The following is an 18,824-nucleotide window of genomic DNA, read 5'->3' on the forward strand; positions in this document are numbered from 1 at the left end:
TTGTGATGGTATGAATTGGTTTTCAGGGAATTTTACGCCAAGTGAGGTTTGGAATAAAAAGTCATTCTAGTTATAAATCTAACTTTTTTCCTTGTCTAACAGATTTGTACAAAGGGTAAAGTGCATATATTCAAATACCTGGCTGTACAGGCCTGTCAGATTAAAACAGCAGATTCACTGTATCTTAATGCCATAGAACAACAGCATTTGCCACAGCCTGTGGAAGAGAGGTATGTATGCAAATCTCGCGTAGTTTTTTCATGTAATACTTACAAACAAAGTGAAATAAATCTATTTATCTCTTTAGATTCTAGAGTTTTGTTTGTTTAGCTCCTACTTAGAGTGTATTTTTTTGGACAGAGATCTGTTTTGCTTTAATACATTTTATTTCGGTGAAACCACTATGAGAGTTTAAAACAAAATATTTTTAACAATCAGTTCTGATTAAATTTAGCAGCATGTTAGAAGTGAACTGTGGTTTATATCTAACCATCCACTAGTAGACTACTGGAATATATTGGAAATAATTCACATGGTAGTATCATTAGGTGCTCGACTTTTCTTGTAAGTCTAGCACATTAAATGAGTTGTAATTTCTTCTGGTTTGTGATTTAAATCTTGTTATGTATTTGTCACATAGTTGTTTTAAGCTTTTATTGTTCATACAGAAGCTTGACCATCCAGCAAAGAGAATCACATGAGTCTTTATGGTTTTTTTTTTAAAGTGAAATGTTTTAATTTGTTAGCAAAATGAATGAAAACGTCTTTAATGTTCTGCATCAAACTCCTAAGAAATGTCATTTTGTATTGTGGTTTAAGGACGTGAACTAGATAGGAAGCAGCTCCTTTCTATGAGAATCTCCATAGCAATAGGAAACCAGCTATTAGCCAGCTCTTCCTTTGCTTACGTGGGAAGTAGAATATAACCGCTGAGTGAAAGTACATTAATGCCTTGTCTTTGGTGACAAGTACTTAATAAAAATGTAGTGTATATGTGAATAAAAATAGAGATGTTGTTGCTAAAACCCTGGTGGGGGAAAAGAAAGGTTTGTTATGGAATCTCCCTTTCAATCATCTAGATAAGGTTGCAGGTAAATTGCTTTCCTCCATCCATGCTTAGAGACACCTTTATGAATTTTTATCAGATAAATGCCAAAGGTGGAAAGAATCCAGGATAAAGAGTAAGGCTGCCATTTGGAAAGCACCTGCTGATTTTCTGGTTTGTTCTTTTTATTATACAAGGAAATAGATTGTAATGTGGTGTGGTGTTCTGTATGACATTTTGGTCAGTATAGAAGCATACAGATTAGGGTAAGGGGGTAGTACAGAGTAGGTACCAGTTGGTAATGAACAGAGCAATAATTATCAAATTTTTATTTTAGAGAACAACTTCACACTCTAAAGAAAAAAAACTTAACCTGTTTAGGATTTCCATAGGGAGTTTCAACACAAAATCCTCAGTGTTTACTGATAAGAGTCGATTTAAGATTAGGATGAATCGGTTACCTTATTTATGTGAAAACTGATAAAGTTTATTTTTAAATTACTGTGTCAATCTGAATTTGGGATTACAGCTTTCAGGGTTGCAAATGTGAGGATAATAAAACTTATTTTAAAAAAAAAGTTAGTTAATGAGAGTATTGCCTCTAATTGCATACTTTAAAATGAGTAGAGGTCATATTAGGTAATGAAACCAGAAGAGAGAGCAATTGCTATTATTACAGTCATTTTCTTAAAAACCTAGCCTTCAGCATCTATTTTCACGTACCAAAAGGAGGTTTCTGTGTTAATAATTACTTCAATTCGCAGGGAGAGATCAGTTCATTTTTAATGCATTGCTGGTAAAATTAAATCAGTTGGCTCCTGTTCAAGTTCAGCTAGTTTAGTTGTTTGTCTGGTGGCTGAATGACTTCACTTCTGTGCTACTTAGCTAGTAAATAAGTGTTTTTACCTTGTTTGTAGACAAAAGCAAGCTTTACAGCAGATTTCTGTTGTTTTTGTTAGCAGGCTGGTTAGCTTAAGGATTGTCTGACCTATTTTACTGTTTTTATTGTCCTCACACTGCAAATTTGTAACTTTTAACCCTATAGAGGGCTATTCCACTCTCTACCATTAAGACTGGTTGGAATTTTGCTTTAAGTTAAACCAGGGTAGAATTCTTAACAGTGAATGGTGTGATAGCTTTTTATTGATTTTTTTTTTCTTTTTTTTTTTTTTTTTATTATTAATTCACATCTAGCATTGATGACATCTACCCAAGTAAAAAGGACTCGGATTCAGGTGTTGGTAGTGATAATGGTGATAAACGTTTGTCGGCAACAGAGGTAAGTTACCTGAAATATTTGCCCAGCTCCCCTTCCAGCACCCATATTCTGGCTATATTTTAAACTCTGTAACAATGTGAATATGTTTTTAGCCATCAAAACTGTGCAACCACATCCTTGACGTGAATTTCTTGATAATAAGTTGCTAGAACAACGTTAAAAGGAGACTTGAGAGGGCTGTGAGATACTTGCACATGGTCAAGCTACCAATAGTGAAAATTCACTACAGTTTTCAGGCACTTTACGTAACTAGAGAATGAAGACCAAACCGGAACCCGTATCTGCTGTTTCCAACAAAATAAATGACCTGGCTTCTCCTCATGTATTTTCTCTCTGACTGAATGACGCCTTTTGGGAATTAACCGTCCGGTGTGCCCAGTCCCTTTATGTTCTGCAGTGCTGTGGTTACAGCAGTTTGTTGTAGTGTGTGAACTTCAGAAACTTTGCAGATCTTAGTGTGTTTATGTGCCCTGTTGGTCAGGCATTGCTAGAAATAAGCCTTCAGAATTTTTTTCTGACTGTGTTGTCTGGCTGAGCAAAGAGAAGGGATGATTTTCTGAGACTAGTGTTGTCCTAAGTATTAGAGCTGACTTTCCTAGGCCTTTTTACTGGGACACTGTTCACCTGAACAGAGCACTGAATCTAGTTGTAGTTGAACTGAATAATGATAAATAAGTAAATAATTTGCAATATAGTTCAGCAGTGTTATCTGGAGTGTATAAATAATGAGATTTGACGTCTGACCTAATGGGAAATATTCAGGTCACAGTAAAAGAATGAGCTTCTTGCTACTTAAAATAATTTTACACCGATTCTTTAGTGTTTCTGTCCTCCTTTGAGGACAAGAGATTCTGTTGCTTTTCAAACAAATGTGGTTTGAATGAAGCTTAGGTACTGAATTTGTAGTTACCAAGAAGCAGATTGAAATTTAGTTCATTTAAACACTGATTGGGCTTTTAAATACAAAAGCACTTAAAAAAAACCCTATTTCCCAAGTATTTGGGCAAATTTCTTGCTAGATGGAAGTAAAGAAGAATTAGTGTGATTTCTAGCCAGATTTGTAGTAGTTTCCCTCTGGTTGTAAGAGCACGTAGTCCATTCAAATATGTTTACAAACTGTTTTGCCATTCTTACACTTCCTGAAGCCAAGTTAGCTTGTTAATGAAACTGTTATTCCAGAATTTCCTCTAGCTATAAATAACGCCTTTAGAAAACAGATCATTTTTCCTGTAATGAAAAGGTAGCCATAAGTATGCTGCAAAAAAAAAAAATGTTTTGAAGACAACCAACACTGAACTGTTAGAGTTTTATTTATGAGAACTATTTCCTCATTCCATCCCCACCTGCCTACTGCTTTATTGTTGAGGAGAAAATAGATGCTGAGATCAGTTATCCTTTTGGTAGTAAATTCATCATTTAGTTTTCCTTCTGATGAGACCTTTAGTACCTGTTACACATGAGAATTATGCAGGAAGTATTAGCATGTTGTGAGTACAAATTCACATGCTTTGTTAATTGCAGTCAGAAATCTACATATAAAACATTAGGTAAACATTAAATTATTAGATACAATATTAAATTACTGAGTCATTGTGAAGACACATGTTTTGGAGGGTTTTTATGAATTTATTGGACAAAACCAAGCTACAGTTTAGTTTGAAGGCTGGTGGCTATTGAGTTTCAGCTCTTTTATAGAAAATACTACACTGCTATTTTGCATTTGTGTAGCTTAAAATTTCTAACTTAAATTAATCACTTGTTTTGAGTACTACTGTATTTTTAGGAAGCTTGCTAGTTAGCTTTGAGTATCTACATGTAGGATGGAGTACTTGACGAACTGAACAGCTTACATATTTCTGCCTGGCTTCTTGTTAGGGTTGTTACAGGGTCAGTTGTTTAGAGCTACAGTCGTCTTGGGTGCTTCAAGTGAAAGATAACTTGCAGTGTTGCTGTAAAGTTGATCACAGCAAATTCTGCTTTAAAGTAGTGCAGTCCTTTACCTCATCTTTTAGGAACGGTGTAGCATTTTAACTCATTTTTCATCTCCCTTTGGTCTTAATTTTTTCCTTAGTTAGCATTCATTAGAACAAGAGGGTACTTGTTAAGACCCAGATGGTGTCCCTGCTTTATTACCCACAAGAGTGTCACTTCATTACTAGCAAGAATATGCATGAAGATTCTTTCAAAATGTGTCATCTGAATTCTGTGTTGGAATTAACGTTAGATAACTTTGATTCTTCTGTGTCTGTTGTTTTCTGTTGATAGCTAAATTAAAACTGTTTCAAGGAAGTGGGATACAGTATTTTGCCTATAAAGGAGCAATACTTTTGTGTTATTGCAGGCTGCTTTGGATAGTTTCTATTTCATGGTATACTGGGAGGAAACACCTGGAAATTCAATTGCAGAATTCTGTAGGCCCTGAAAGTGAGATGTAGTCTGTTAAAGGAATGATTTTCCCGTTTCCAAGCTGAATGGGCTGTGGCTTTTTTCACACTAACACTCAAAAATACTTTCCTAAAAGTTGTGTGTTACTCTGTTGAGAAAAAAAAAAAAAATCTTGCCTGTTTTAGTAGTCAGAACTTGTAATAATGCCTATGGAAGCATTTTACTGTAGTATTTTCAAATTATAGTTGCAAAATTAACAAAACATGAATCTTTGATCTAGAGTAACCAAATTTAGTGCTTAAATGTCAAATGAGAGACAGCCTGAAAGAAAGAGAATGAACATCCCTGTAACCTCAGTTGTCTGAATGAATTTATACTTTTCATGTCTCCATTTTTTAACTAGCTGTTGGATTGTTATTGTTTCAGGTTATAAAAGAACAAGTCTTTAGTGCTTAGAATGTGTGGTTTTGTGCTTAGGAGTGTGGTTTGTTTGTTTTCCATTTGAGATACTAATTTGTTTAATTTTAAAATAAAATTTGTTTTAAAATGTAAATTTTATTTTACAAATTGACTAACAGAAGAAGTACTGCAATCTTAGTACAATTCACTAGAAAGCTTCCTAACTTTGATAAAGCTTTATCAAGTCCCTTGAACATACTTTTGATTTTTTTCTTTTTAAGCAGAAGAATACAGCCAGTGAATTCACAGAATTAATAATGTGATCTATTCATAAAGTGGAACATTGGTGGTGCTCCGCGTTTCCTAAATGTGTTAAGTCCAGGGTATTCTTGGCAAACAGAAATGGCTAGATATATCTTTGAAGAATTTTTGAAGAGCAAAGCTCCTTAAAAAATACTTTCTCCATGGGATATAAATGTATAAAGGTAGTGAGAACAGCATTAATCTGCTGGAAGCTAGTGACTGTAGAATTGGCTGATGGTATATAACAATCTCACATTCCATTGCAGCTCTTCTGTTATAATAGGCTGAACTGATAAATGGGGAAATACCATTTTCTTAAAAATATATATTAAAGGAAATGAAACAAACTATGTGTCAGCATTTCTTTGTGTAGCCACTGTCTGTAAAGTCATAGGCAGCAAAAGCTTGTAGATACAAGTGATGTGTTTTAATGTACAGACTAATACAGCTGCAGAAATGGATGAGCTTTTAAACCAGTGAAGGAATGCTAGGCTACTAGAAAGTTTGTGCTTTTTTTTCCAGCTTTACCAGTTAATCTAATAAAAGATACTGCCTCAGCCTATAAAGCTCTCTTGCATGCTTTAGGCATTAAATGAACAAGCTGTATGGTAATGCAGGGGGAACAGTCTTGGAGGGAAATTCAGGACGAGGCTTGGTTTTCGTGCAGACTTTGGTGGTTCCAATGAGCCCCTGCTGCCCCAGGCAGGCACGCTGAGACCAGCACAGTGCAGTGGTGTCACTGCAAGGAGAGGACTAGTGCAGTGGGAAAGGTAGAAAAATACAGGTTGTACTGCTTGGCAAGCCTCCTGTGAGGATGTATTCAGAATGATTACAGCTTCCCAGAAGCAGGATTTGGACTTGTTAGATGCTCTGATATCCTCTCTCATATTAGTTTGCCACTCTTTAGTGAACACTTTTCTTAATATGTAGTTTTTATCAGTCTTAGTTTGAGCTGAAACAAGCGTTTCTCTTATTTCTTCTTAGCCATCTGATGAAGATACTATCAGCTTCAACGTTCCAATGTCAGACATCATGGAAGAAGATCATGTTGTAAAGGAAGATTCAGGTCACCATGTTAACTCAAGAAAAGGTTGGAATGTAGAAAAAATGGAAGTTAAATACAGGACAATTCTGTCTCATTCTACATATAAGATTAAATTCTGTTTGCAAAATTCACAGCCCAACAAGCATCAAACTTGTACAAAGGCAGACTCCATTTATGTAGTAGGACTTAATGTATATATAAAGCCTTATTCTTCCAAGTCAACATTTCCCCTTGAAAGAACTAAATCTCTTCCGATTTTGAAAGAAGTTTTAATTTTATCTAAATTTTATTTGATTATATCTTCATACTGATAAACAATGTTTCTCCAGGGTCTGCACGCATTAATGATAAATGGCAGGACAAACTCAATGAGTTACATGTGGAAACCACATAAATAGATCAGCCTTTCCCCACCATTACATAGTAGATTAAATGAACTTCAGGTGAGATAATCATGAGAATTTGGTAGAATACCAAGTGAAACAGTAAAAGCATTGCATCCTACTTATGGTGTTTGCTAGCGCACTGAAGAGGGTAAGTTAGAGGATCAGAGTGCTTCAAGCAAAGGAGAAAATTATTACCACCTCATACCCTGGGAAGTAGTATATTTAAGGCAGAGATTGACATAGGCTTTATTCAAGCTCTGAAGGTTCTGAATTTTTGGTTTGAGTTCTGCTGAGTGTTTGTTATAGCATAAAAACTCTGAAGTCATATTAAACTGCAAGTCACTGGCTGGGGTACCTGAATGTCCTAAAATACACTCTAGCTGTACAACTGTATTGACATAGTTGGTGCAACTGGCAAGACATAGTTGATGTAGTTCAAAACTGACTCCGTCAATGCCTGTTGTGGTGCTTCTGATCTACAACTGTATGAGCCCAGGATATTGACTTATTACAACTTTGAAATGCGTTGGCATCACTCGTTAAAATGCAAAGGTCTTAACTTGTTTCAAGCTTTTCAGTATGCTTTGAATTTTAAACTTTGGGTTTGCTTTCTTCGATTTAGTACACTTAAATTACGTTGAATAACAAATGTTGAGCTGCACCAAAAATCATTCTTCTCTCTTTTTTTTTATTATTAGTGGATTTCCATCAGGGATCTTCTCACTTGATTGTCAATGATAAGTCAAGAGAAACAGGAGGCGAGTTTGACGAATCGGATACTCTTACTACTGAATTTATGAGTTACATTAAGGCAAGTTTGTGACAATTTTAAGTGGGGAGAAGTATCTTCACGACTTTTGTAATTATAGAGGAAACAGGAATGACAAATTGTGGACACTTTAATTAGTAAGTGACTACAATTGATATTGATTGGCACAAAAGGTAGAGAAAGCAGAAAAAAACAGGTAGGTTTGAAGTTGGTATAATTAATCTATGTTGTCATTTTACCTATAACCTCCTTTATGTGAGAGTTCTTTAGTTACGTTTAAGGCCTTAAGAAAAATGATAAGTATGTTCTGTACTATTTCCTTTATGTTTTGAATTGAGCAATTTTTGCCTTTGTTATATAAGTAAAATGCAAGAAGACTTTAAGTGTTAGTTGTGGTGGCTGAAGTTATGAAGTAATGTTACAGCATTAAAATACATTTCCTTGAATGTTTTAGAACTATAGTGAATTTGAGAGGTCTATAAAACAAATCATATCAATTCTAAAATAATATCTGTTGTTGTAGGAACATACTTCTTGGCAACTTCCTTTCTTGATGGATTTTGAAAGTATATACTGACTCTGCTATGAGCTTTGTAGATGCTGCAGGTGATAGGGAAGTGCATTTGAATAATAGTGTATATAACAAAACGTACATGTGTGTATAATGAAGTATTTAAGAAAACACAGGATATGCACAAAAAGAAACTTGAGATTATACTTATCAGACTTTTTGTGTGTAAAGGTCTGGGTGTGCCAGTTCAGTTTCCTTAAGATGTTCATTACTCGACACTGGTGCTCTGGATTATTGGTTACAAATATCATAGGTAGTTGCTTTATCTGTTAGAAACTTTAATCTTGTACTTTTGCCATGGTTAATGAGTGCTTGCTTATGAGTCGTGTGGCATCCTCCTGTCATAGGGCTTCTTGTCAGGGAGCTGTCAAATGACATTTTAGAAGTTGTTCTACTGTGGCTTTTTTTTTTTTTTAAGTTGCTTTTTCCCCCATTCATATTGTTGCTTACTAATTTTTTTTTTATTTGTGGCATTAGATTTAGTTGAATATGTCTAGACATAAATACCTGAGAAAGCTGCAATAGAATCCATAGAAATATACTATGGATCATTAGTGATTTCTGTTGTGTGGTAACTTATGAACATTACTTGCTTTATTATATAGCAAGAACTGCTTTATGAATTTATCAATTAAATGTAGTCAGGTAGACTGAGGAGTTTTTGAAATATTTTAGAGAAACTTTGAGCTAGTGAGGTTTTTTTTCCTGTGAAAATTTATTTGCTGGATACTTTTGCTATATCCTTTGTAATGCAAAGGTATTTGAGAAATAATAGGTTTTTGTAGCATCCCTGTTAATGTGATGTCTCCACTTGATTTATAGACCAGAAAGGATTATGTAAAATGGATATTTTTAGACTGGTTTTCTTCTACTGAGATTCCTAAGGAGTGCAAAGAGGCATTATATCACTTCCATCTTAATCCTTCGTAGGAAATAATGTTCTGGGAACTAATAGTGGGAAGAGAAAGGATGCCGCCTTTCAGCTTCTTGGAAACAGACTTTGGGTTTTGCCAATGATCTCTTTATTTGAGCAACCTTTTTTCTTTTTCTAGCAACAAAACTCTTGCTGATTTTCGTCAGTGAATTGCAGAGTCTCTGAGGTGGCAGCCAGAGGTGTAGCATTTAAAAACAAAGGAAATAAAACCTGACAGCTCTCTCCGTTTTATAGTTACTGAAGGCATGCAGTTATGGAAAATTTTATTTACATAGTAAATACATGTTGCTTGTTATTTATTGTTATTTACAACTATGAATGTGAATTCAGTAGTGTTGATTATTAGGAAGTTATTTATAGTTGCTGGGTGTTTAGGACAATACAGGTTATCTTATACTGGCTTTTTCTTTTGTGACTCTTCTAGTAAAAAAAAAAGCTTGAGGAATTTTTTTTTAGATAGTTAAAGTGATGAATGATCAATTTTGAGCAGGGGCTCACATTTGAGGTGAATGAACTGGGTAAAATGGGACAGAGTACTTTCATCCACCCCGACAAAGGGGTAAACACATCTGAAGCTGACTGTATGTTATATTACGTGTGTACTTTGTATTTACTTTCCTCATCTCATTTCATCATCTTGATTTTCAGTAGTGTACCATTTGAAGACTTCTTTTTCTGTTGGCCATATCCTCTATAATAATAAGATGACATTACCCACAAGAATGTGTTGTGGACACTGGTTGAGTAAAATAGAGGTTACTGTATTGAATTTCGGTGCAAGAATATTGCCAGAGTGAGCAGTTTAATTCCTTTTAATTTTGATGTTGTCTTAACATTGTGGGATCAGCAACTGGTGACTTGAACTGGTAGTAAATCGTGTTATTCTCAGGATTTTGAACTTGGGAGCATTTTCATTCTTGTGCAGATTTCTGAGTCTGTTGTGTTCTTTGTTTTATATTTAGCCATGTACTAGAATAGTGTTCTAGATTTGAAATCCTGGTTAACCAAACCATGCATAAGATCAGTACAGCTTGAAGTGCAAAAGAGGAGGCTTGGAAGGGTTTTGTGTTTTTTCAAATGTTATTCCTAATTTATATGGCTTTATTCATCTTATCTACATAGTTATGCTCAGAGACCGAGAATCACCTTATAGAATAAGTGCTGCATTTTTGTCATCTTATGATATGTACCTTTCTTATGGGAAAAATCGTGTACTTCATTCACCTAAGGAGAATAAAAAGAAAAAAGAATGGCTTTTCATTCTGCTGGGAAATGGGCCATCTTTGGGGAGTGTTAGAGAAGCTGGTGCACTCTTCAGTGACACATCTGGCAGAGTTGGATAGCGTGTATTGGTACGGGGTGATGCGACTGATGTGCCAAACACATGACGCAAAAGAGCCTAAGCCTCTGTTTTCTGCTATTCATTCCATTCTAGTACTAATGCACGTCCACTAAGAGACCTTCTGTCTTTACTGGCAGCTGAACTGTTTCAGTGTTCCTGCCTGTCTGAGATGAAACAGAAAATAAAATTGCAAAGCACCAAATGAAAGCATAAAAGTGTCAAGTTTTCCAATAAGTAGCACTGCATAGTTAGAGGTAGGAGCTCTAATTTATGCCTGCATTGAATGTAAAATAACTGGCTGACTGGTATGAATTCTTACACCAGTTTTTGTTCTAATGTGTTTTTTTTAAAAGTTATTCATGGCTCTTAACAAGATTCCTATCTGACAATTTTAATGATTATGGGTGAAGTACGTATTTGCTACTGTTTGCATGTTTGGAATTTCCTTGCTCTGTAAACAAATCTGTGGTAAGAGAGCAAATAATAGGAGAGTTAGTCATGCTTAATTGAAGCATTGTTTGCATACACCAGAGAGACATAAGTTAAATCTGGGACATAAAGAATTCTCATACTGCTTGACTTTCTTTTTGCTGTTGAAGGAGGGTAAGGGCTAATGACCTCAATAAAATCTGAACAGTGAGTAGAAGATCTTGTAATCAGTATCTTAAAAGGGGGTAGAGTTATAAGTAGAGCAGAAGCGTTGGATTGCTTCAACTAGCCACCCTAAACTGTTACACAAATTAGGTCAGTCCTGAGTCAGAAAGCAAAATTTATCTGCCTACTTAATTTTATAGTTCAGTTCTCAATACCACTTCGTGTGCTTACAGAGCAGAGCAGCAGAGTGTGATGAATTATTGAGAATAGAAGAGGACGCACAATGGCAAACGGACGAAATGTAAGTATTTTTTTATTTATAAGTAATTAGCCATGTCCATTAATTAGATTGACCAGAACTGGCATTTCCTGGTCAGTTAATAGTTTTATGGAGTTGGAGGCATGACAGAAGCAGAGCCTTGCACTTTGGTTGTACTTAATGTTTTACGCATTATTGCCAAATAGAGTAGATTTTATATTACAGCTAATTAATCTATGTGCATCAATAATGCTGTAATATTTTTGCGTATAACAATGCAAGCCTTTTATTTAGATATTTTGGTATTTAGTACGTTAATGACATTGGTAAAAAAGGATTTTGTCAAAACTTGTAGGATCTAAATGTACATTTAAAAAAATTATTAGGAAAAATCCCTTAGTCTTTTCATTCTTTTGTTATGATTTTAATCCTGAAGCATTTATTCATACACCTTAATACAAGAGCAGAACCAATGAGCACCAGTTGCTGAGGGGAGTGCATAAGACAATGAGATTTTACGTGACAGTGTACTGTGAAGTTGTCACTCATCAGACAGTGGAGTCCTAGATGATTTAAAAAAAAAAACAAAATGAAGGAAGAGAAGAACAGGTACTTTCAGAAAGAGGCTTATTGGCATTTCTAAACCGCAAGAAGTATTACAAATATTGAAAAGAGAACACGCTGGTATTCAGTACTTATGTTAAAAGAATACACGTGGTGAGTGCAGTTTATGAATCTAGTATTAGTAAACAGATCTTCAATTTTAGAAGTCAGTCCGTCTAATTGAACACTAAAAATTTTAGTGTATTATATTTGTTTATGCATGTGTATGTGTTAGGTTAGAGGGCTTTAAGGACAAAATGCCAGAGATTTTTATCAGAAGAAACTCCATAAATTCAGCACATAAGGCTATGCACAGGTGCTGATTTTCCCTTCTATAATTTTTGCATTCCAGCTGGAAGATGCGGCTCTTGAACTGAAATTCAGACTGCCCTTGGCAATTGCTGTTGTACTTTTTTGAATGCTTTTCTTTTCTGTTATAGAATGAATTTATCAGAAGAACAAGTTCTTGATATAGCAATGATAGAACAACTCAGAGAAGCAGTAGATTTATTACAAGATCCCAACAGGTATGCTTTATAGTAGCTGATGTGTTCATGTAATGTATTTAAAATCTTTGTGAATTGCTTTGGAGTTATTTTTTAAGTGATAATTGGAAGTCTATGGAGTTATGAAGTGTTTTATTAGCATACTGATATTTTTCAGGAGGCACTTAGGTAAGAAGGAAACTTATGTGTTCTCCACATATCTAAACAAGATTCCTAGTAAATTAAGAATGACTTCATGTGTTAGACCTAATTTTAGAGGTGGAGACACCCTATAACCATTAGTCTCAGGTACACTACTGTGACTTTATGAAGTTTTGTCTAAGGTGGTCGCATTTTCTGGAGACTATAGACTACTTATTCATGCTTGGTGTATTTCGTGGGAATGGAGGTCATCTTGCCCAGCTTCATCCCAGTTCAATGGAGCACATAAAGGAGGTGCCTGAATTAGCAATTGAGTGTCTGTCGTCTCCCTCTGAAATTAAAGGAGAAGGAGGAAGAGGTAGCTAGTGAAAGTTTAGATTTCCCCGTAGAAGGCAAGGTTTTTTTTAATTTAGGGGCCTGTTTTAAATAGCCAAAGTCAGGTAGAATGACTCTGGATTTGTGAATAAACAAAGGAATAAGTATTGAAAGGAAAATAAATGCTTGGTGTACTGAAAAGGACTGACAAGAATATTGTAGGTATTTCTGTCTGGATGCTTGGTAATACCTTTCTTTGTGTAATCACCTTCAGAAGTGGGTTAAGTTCATTTCAAAACTAACTCATTCTTCTTCATTATATCTGTGGTTTACAGCTTCATTTCTCTGAAGATTAGAATCTTCCTTGTCATTTCCAACCTTAATTATCCTTGTTTCTCCTTCCTTCCCCCCTCGGCCGGTTCACCATAACATTTTGTTCTTGCGACTACACTGTTCTTTAGTTTAAATGCCTGTTTTGATATCACTTTTTCCCATTTCAGACCTTTGTACTTGTTAGGACAGAAATTCACCGCTGTTAGTATTTTTAGAGAGATAAATATCTGGCTTTATTTTGAATCATATGGAGAGCACCTGAATTCTTGAGTCATACACTAAATTACTGAATCACAGGTATTTTTGCTTAATAAAAAGTGATCCAAATTAGGAAAGCTTTTTAGTTCCTGTAGTTTCTGTGAACTAATATACCTAGTATGTTCTAGGTTTATAAATTCTCCAATGTTGTTTCCTTTGTGCATCAACATATCTCTGATCACCTAGTGAGGATAACGTAGGTGAAGTAACTAACTCTTCCCAGAATTATTCTTACTTTACACTGAAGGCCATTTAGGAGTTAGGAGGAGAAACCACAGTAAGGGCTGAAAAAGTAGTTGATGCTGGTGCACCAGACATGCACTGACTGGAGTTAAGTGATGAGCACATCAGTTGGAAGGGTTTTTTGCTAATGGATGTGACTGTTAAACTTGGAAAACACTTGTCTGGTTACTGTTGCCCTTGTATTCTGCATTTTCACATCTCCGTACCCTGTGTGCACGTGAATGTTTCACTTCTGCAAAGGCAAAAAAAAAAATCCTCATTCAACCTTTTTCAGTATTATCAGATGTTTGTTTTGGATCCCTATATTCCATTTCATATATTCACTGCTTTCTTTCAGATTATTGTCTGTTGTTTCTCTGCTTTCTTTTCATCCACTGTAAATTAAATTTGAATATTTTACCAGGGCTGTGACTTCTGTTGGAACAGGGGATGCTAGAAGTTTGATACAGAAATCTACTGTCTTCTAGATAATGGCATGGTTGTTGGTAGTAAACAGTTCCTTCTGTTTTGATACAAGCCATTGCTCAGTGACATTTTGCCGAGGAAAGCATTAAGGGTGCTTTAACTGAACTGGTGAGAGTGAAGCATCAGGAGGCATTTCAAAAAGGTGTTAAGAGATAACACTGAGCGGGTTAGAACCATGTAAAAGTATATATCCATTTGTTTTAAACTAAAAACTGAACAAAATAGTTACCAGAACTATACCCCAGTGCAATATTTATTTCAAACCTTGCAGATTAAGCATAGATATTTCTGAGAGCAGTGGTGTGAATCTGTATCCCATGGAACCAGCAACAGCTTTAGAATTTCAGGAGTCTCCAGTAAAGTGTGTTTATCTACCTCTTTTAGAAAAAATAATGCAATTTTTTAGATCCATTGTATTCGAGTTTCTACACAATGAATTATATACTTGCATTTGTTTATCTTTATACACAGCGGTCAAATGCAGATGGAGATGTCTTCCCTTGGTCAGGTATGTTAACATCTATGTTTTTTCAAAATATTTGGAGGGGAAAACACAGGAAATAAGCTAGCAATTTTAACAATCATTAATCTACCAGGTTGGGAAGGGAAAAATATAGTAGGCTGAAGGGCAAAACTAATGATTGCTTAAAGTTTTTATTCAATTGTTTTAATATTTCTGTATGTGTATGTATTATATATAACATTTATCAGTCAGTCATCCCATCACCCCACTGCGTACAACTTTCATGTATGCCAGGCCATTACTCAGCTATACGTACTCGTCTACCATCCCACCTCCCTATCTCCCCCTTCTAGTGCAGGAGAACAGTGCAGTCATTAAAGATAACCCCAGAATATTTAATAAACTAAATATTAGTGTTTTCCCAGAGCACTGTTGCTGTAGTTACAGAGAGTATATAAAGGTATGGTTTAGAGTTCTACATTGTGATATATGCTGCTTAGTATTCGATCTGTATCCTAACTGGTGAACTGATACTCTTCATGAAATACTTTGTTTAGATTTACATTATCTACCCCTTAGCACTGGACCTGCAAGTATATAGTATCTACATACTTCTTTGTTTGCTTTTCATCATAGTATTTGTAAGAAATACTTCTGAGATCATGTTATACAGAAAAATGTATAGTTCTGTTTCCAGTGATACACAGTCTAAAAACCTATGTGTCTTACAGAGAGAAAATACTGAAAAGGAACTAGAATTTCAGAGGAGGAGGGAGCTGATAATGGAGAAAGCAAAGGCTGAAGTGAGAGGTTGTGAACAGGGTGAAAAATGGTCATCGAGTCAGGTATGGAGGTGTCTAGATGCAGTAAATGTTAAAACGTTTGGGATGGATTATTACATTCTGTCAATTTTCGTGTGAAGGTAACAGTGGGTTTAGGCCTATTGGGATTTAGTTTTGGGGTTTTTTTTGGGTTTTTTTTTGTTTGAGCCTCTAGATTTGGCTGTAAAGGAGAAGTTGATTAAGATCTATCGGGAAAAGAAATTGATCTAATGACATTGTAAGTCTTTTCTTCCAATAAAAACTACAGTTGCTGCAGTGGTTGCATTCCCCTAGAAAAAATAAGTCACCTCAAAGTTAGATCTTCAATAAAATGCAACATTTGATTCCTCTTCCTGCTCACCCCAGATAATCTTCTAGTTACATAAGCTGCTAGATTTTGTTAATAGCAATATTTTTACTGTGTTTAAGATTACAAATAGACTGAGTATAGGTTACAATGATAGTTTTAAAACGTCAAAAATATTTTAAGTTTTGTGTATGTTGCAATGATCCAAAAATAAAGAACTATGAAAAAACTAATTTAAATATTTGTCACCTATGTTATTACTTCAGAACTTGTTTGTAGAGAGATTTTTGTGACTGCTCTTGTAAGAATACTGTGAGAACAAAATTGCCTAAGGTTCTGTCTATATCAATAGTATCTTTAATATGGTCTGTCTTATCCAGACATAGATTTAATCTGGTTTATCTTGATTATTTTGAAGTATTCTTGTGTATAAACATCATTACCATAGAATGTTACTATAATATCCTTGTGACTTCGTTAGTCATAATTTGTCTGTCTTTTTTTTTCTTTAAAGCATCAAATTAAAAAAAAAAAAAAGAGCTGGTTCATCTCTTTTCTTACATTGTGATGCATTGAGGGTACCACACTTTATTTGGAGCAGTTCTTGCCACATTGCTGAGATTAACAGATAAGAGTAATTGGTTGTCAAAATTTCTGAGGTCTCTGTGTTTTGATGAACCCGTTTAACAATGACACTTCTGATTTCACTTTTAAGAACATTTTAAAAGTAGAAATAAATCTTCCTAAATGCCTCTTAAGAGCCCATCTGGGGCTGTGATGCAGGTGAAAGCAGTTAGGCATACTCCATGAAATGGGAACACATCTTGCAAGAGCAAGTTTCTAACTGTGGTACACTCTGTGTAGTGCAGTAAGCATTTGTGTTACTAAATAAATTCAATTTAGCTTAAGTTTAAAATTCTGAGTAGTCGCTTACGTGCTACGAGAGAGATTAGACCTGCAGTATAAGCATAACTAGCAGTTCTATCACAAGAACATAGTCCCTGTGCACCACAGTGCTCAAAGCTGTTGTTTTTTTTTTCTTTAAGCTTGAAAAGTAGTCAAGAAAGGTCACGAAGCAAGATGGGTATATAATCTTCCTTCTTATCTTGCCTACTTTTGGAAAGCTCTGTGACGGTTGGAACCACGCGTTGTCTTTTCTTTTTGCTTACATTTCTTATCAGTTTTAAAAAATGGCTCTTAGGAAATCATTTTTAATTTAATTATAATTTGGTTTTACTTATGCCAGCTTTGTTTCTACTGAGTTATTATTGATGCAGAATTAAAGAATGTATTTCATACTTATTAATGACTTACACGTTTCCAATTAACTATAGCAGAAGTGCTAAGAAGGTATGTCTTATTGTTATTATAAAATGGATTGCTTGCAGAATGCTTCTCTTGAAATTTATTCTAAAAATTATATTTGTGTATTAAATTCTTGGTGATAATTTAATCACTGAATCTGTGAAATTAAATTGGATACTGCATTTGAATCAACAAACATTAAAACCTTATACATGCAGTTATGATTACTTAAGATTGATACTATGAATGACAAATATGTGCAAATAATATCCACATGAGTTTTTAAAATAATGTTCAACTAGCTGTAAAGGTGTTTATTATTTGTGATAATTAATTGTTGCAGTGAAAAAAAAAAAAAGTGTATCATGAATAAAATACCTTGTTGTGATGCATCCCTAATACGGTTGCTGAAATGTTTTTTTCCTCCTTTCCAACCATGCAGAATGATCTAATTGTTTGGAATACAAGTGGACAAACCTCTCGCAGTGAGGTAAGACAGCAGTGCCATTTGTGTGTCTCATGTTCTATATGATGGGTTCATATACTAAATGAAACCTGTTGTTGAGTATCACATAAAATGCAACTAAGCTCAACAGTAATGGCTGTGTGGTTTATTTGGCCTATGGTTTATTCCTGTCATGAATTTACTAGGGTATAAAAATACATTTTCTGATAAGATTGTTTCTAAGTTATGTAGTTTAGTATGAGCATTTAATTATTTTACATTTCATTCTGTCTGCAACATTTTCTTTCTTTGACTCTTCCTCATTGCACAAGGGTTTCTATTTATTTCAGTGCAGTTTCTTTTTGCACGGTTATGTCATGCCCTAGATCTCATTTTCAGCGAGGAGTCTGATTTTATTGAGCTTACTGCTTTCACAGTGCATACTAAGCAGAAAGTTGAAAAATTAAGCTGTATGGAGCTCCTTATAGAGACTTTCCCCCTTCCTATTTTGTGTACAGGGGGCTTCTCCCTCTTCACTGCATATGAGCATCTTGCAAATTCATGAGCACACGCCCACTTTCCACTAGTCTTGGCGATGGAACTCCTATAGTTCCTGGCTCCCTGAGGAACCACTTTTTAAATAGGAGTCCCATTGTGGAGACTGCTTATAAGACTTTTTCTGTGTTACCGTTGGTGGTATGGTGATTATACCTCACCTTCTCCTGTTTGCCGCCACACCGTTTCATCCTGCTGCAGGTGTTAACCTCATGTGGCCTCAAGGGTGATCTTGCTCTGAGGTGTACGTTTTATTTCCCCTTTCCTGCTTTTTAGACAGAAATTCAGGATTGCATAGAAAATACCATGCAGAGTGGTAATTAATTCTATGAAAGAAATAAGTGTATATAAGGAAAAATATCTTGGCTTCGTTTTTCAGAATGCACTATACCAGAAAAATGTATGCTTGATGGAACCAAGCGATTACATGGGAGAAAACTGATAAATAATTGAGCTTATTTATAACTAGGTGTTATAAATAACAGTCCTTGGTCAGAAACTCATCTTTCCAGCAAAGAAATAGGACAGAATTGAGGCTATATAGATTTGAGGCTATATTGTGATCAGATTATGTAGTTGTTGCATGCAGTATTGTTAACTTTTGCATTTTATGCAAAACTTACTTAGATTTATGTTCTTGAATTACACAGAACAAGGGTAAAAGTCCGACAATGTCTCCTACTACAAACACCACAATCCCTTTTGGATTGAAGCCACGATCAGGTAATGTGGGAAAGAAAGTTAACCAATTTG

At 35.1% G+C, this 18,824-nt stretch overlaps 1 protein-coding gene across 5 annotated transcripts in view; it reads left to right on the forward strand.

Moving 5' to 3' along the window:
* The window catches only part of LRCH1 (leucine rich repeats and calponin homology domain containing 1), a 125,462-nt gene that overhangs the window by 72,827 nt on the left and 33,811 nt on the right, over positions 1–18,824 (forward strand). For all 5 annotated transcript variants that reach the window (XR_011339439.1, XR_011339443.1, XR_011339444.1 and 2 more), the window contains exons 6-15: positions 103–230; positions 2,240–2,324; positions 6,396–6,501; positions 7,541–7,653; positions 11,286–11,353; positions 12,355–12,441; positions 14,647–14,683; positions 15,370–15,483; positions 17,514–17,561; positions 18,722–18,794. Coding sequence is in view for 2 of the 5 variants with exons in the window: in XM_069881152.1 (XP_069737253.1) it covers positions 103–230; positions 2,240–2,324; positions 6,396–6,501; positions 7,541–7,653; positions 11,286–11,353; positions 12,355–12,441; positions 14,647–14,683; positions 15,370–15,483; positions 17,514–17,561; positions 18,722–18,794 (859 nt within the window). In the remaining 3 variants the exon portion in view is untranslated. The remainder of the gene's footprint in view (positions 1–102; positions 231–2,239; positions 2,325–6,395; positions 6,502–7,540; positions 7,654–11,285; positions 11,354–12,354; positions 12,442–14,646; positions 14,684–15,369; positions 15,484–17,513; positions 17,562–18,721; positions 18,795–18,824) is intronic.

This window comes from Phaenicophaeus curvirostris, chromosome 1, assembly GCF_032191515.1.
Source record: "Phaenicophaeus curvirostris isolate KB17595 chromosome 1, BPBGC_Pcur_1.0, whole genome shotgun sequence".
NCBI classification, from domain to species: Eukaryota; Metazoa; Chordata; class Aves; order Cuculiformes; family Cuculidae; genus Phaenicophaeus; species Phaenicophaeus curvirostris.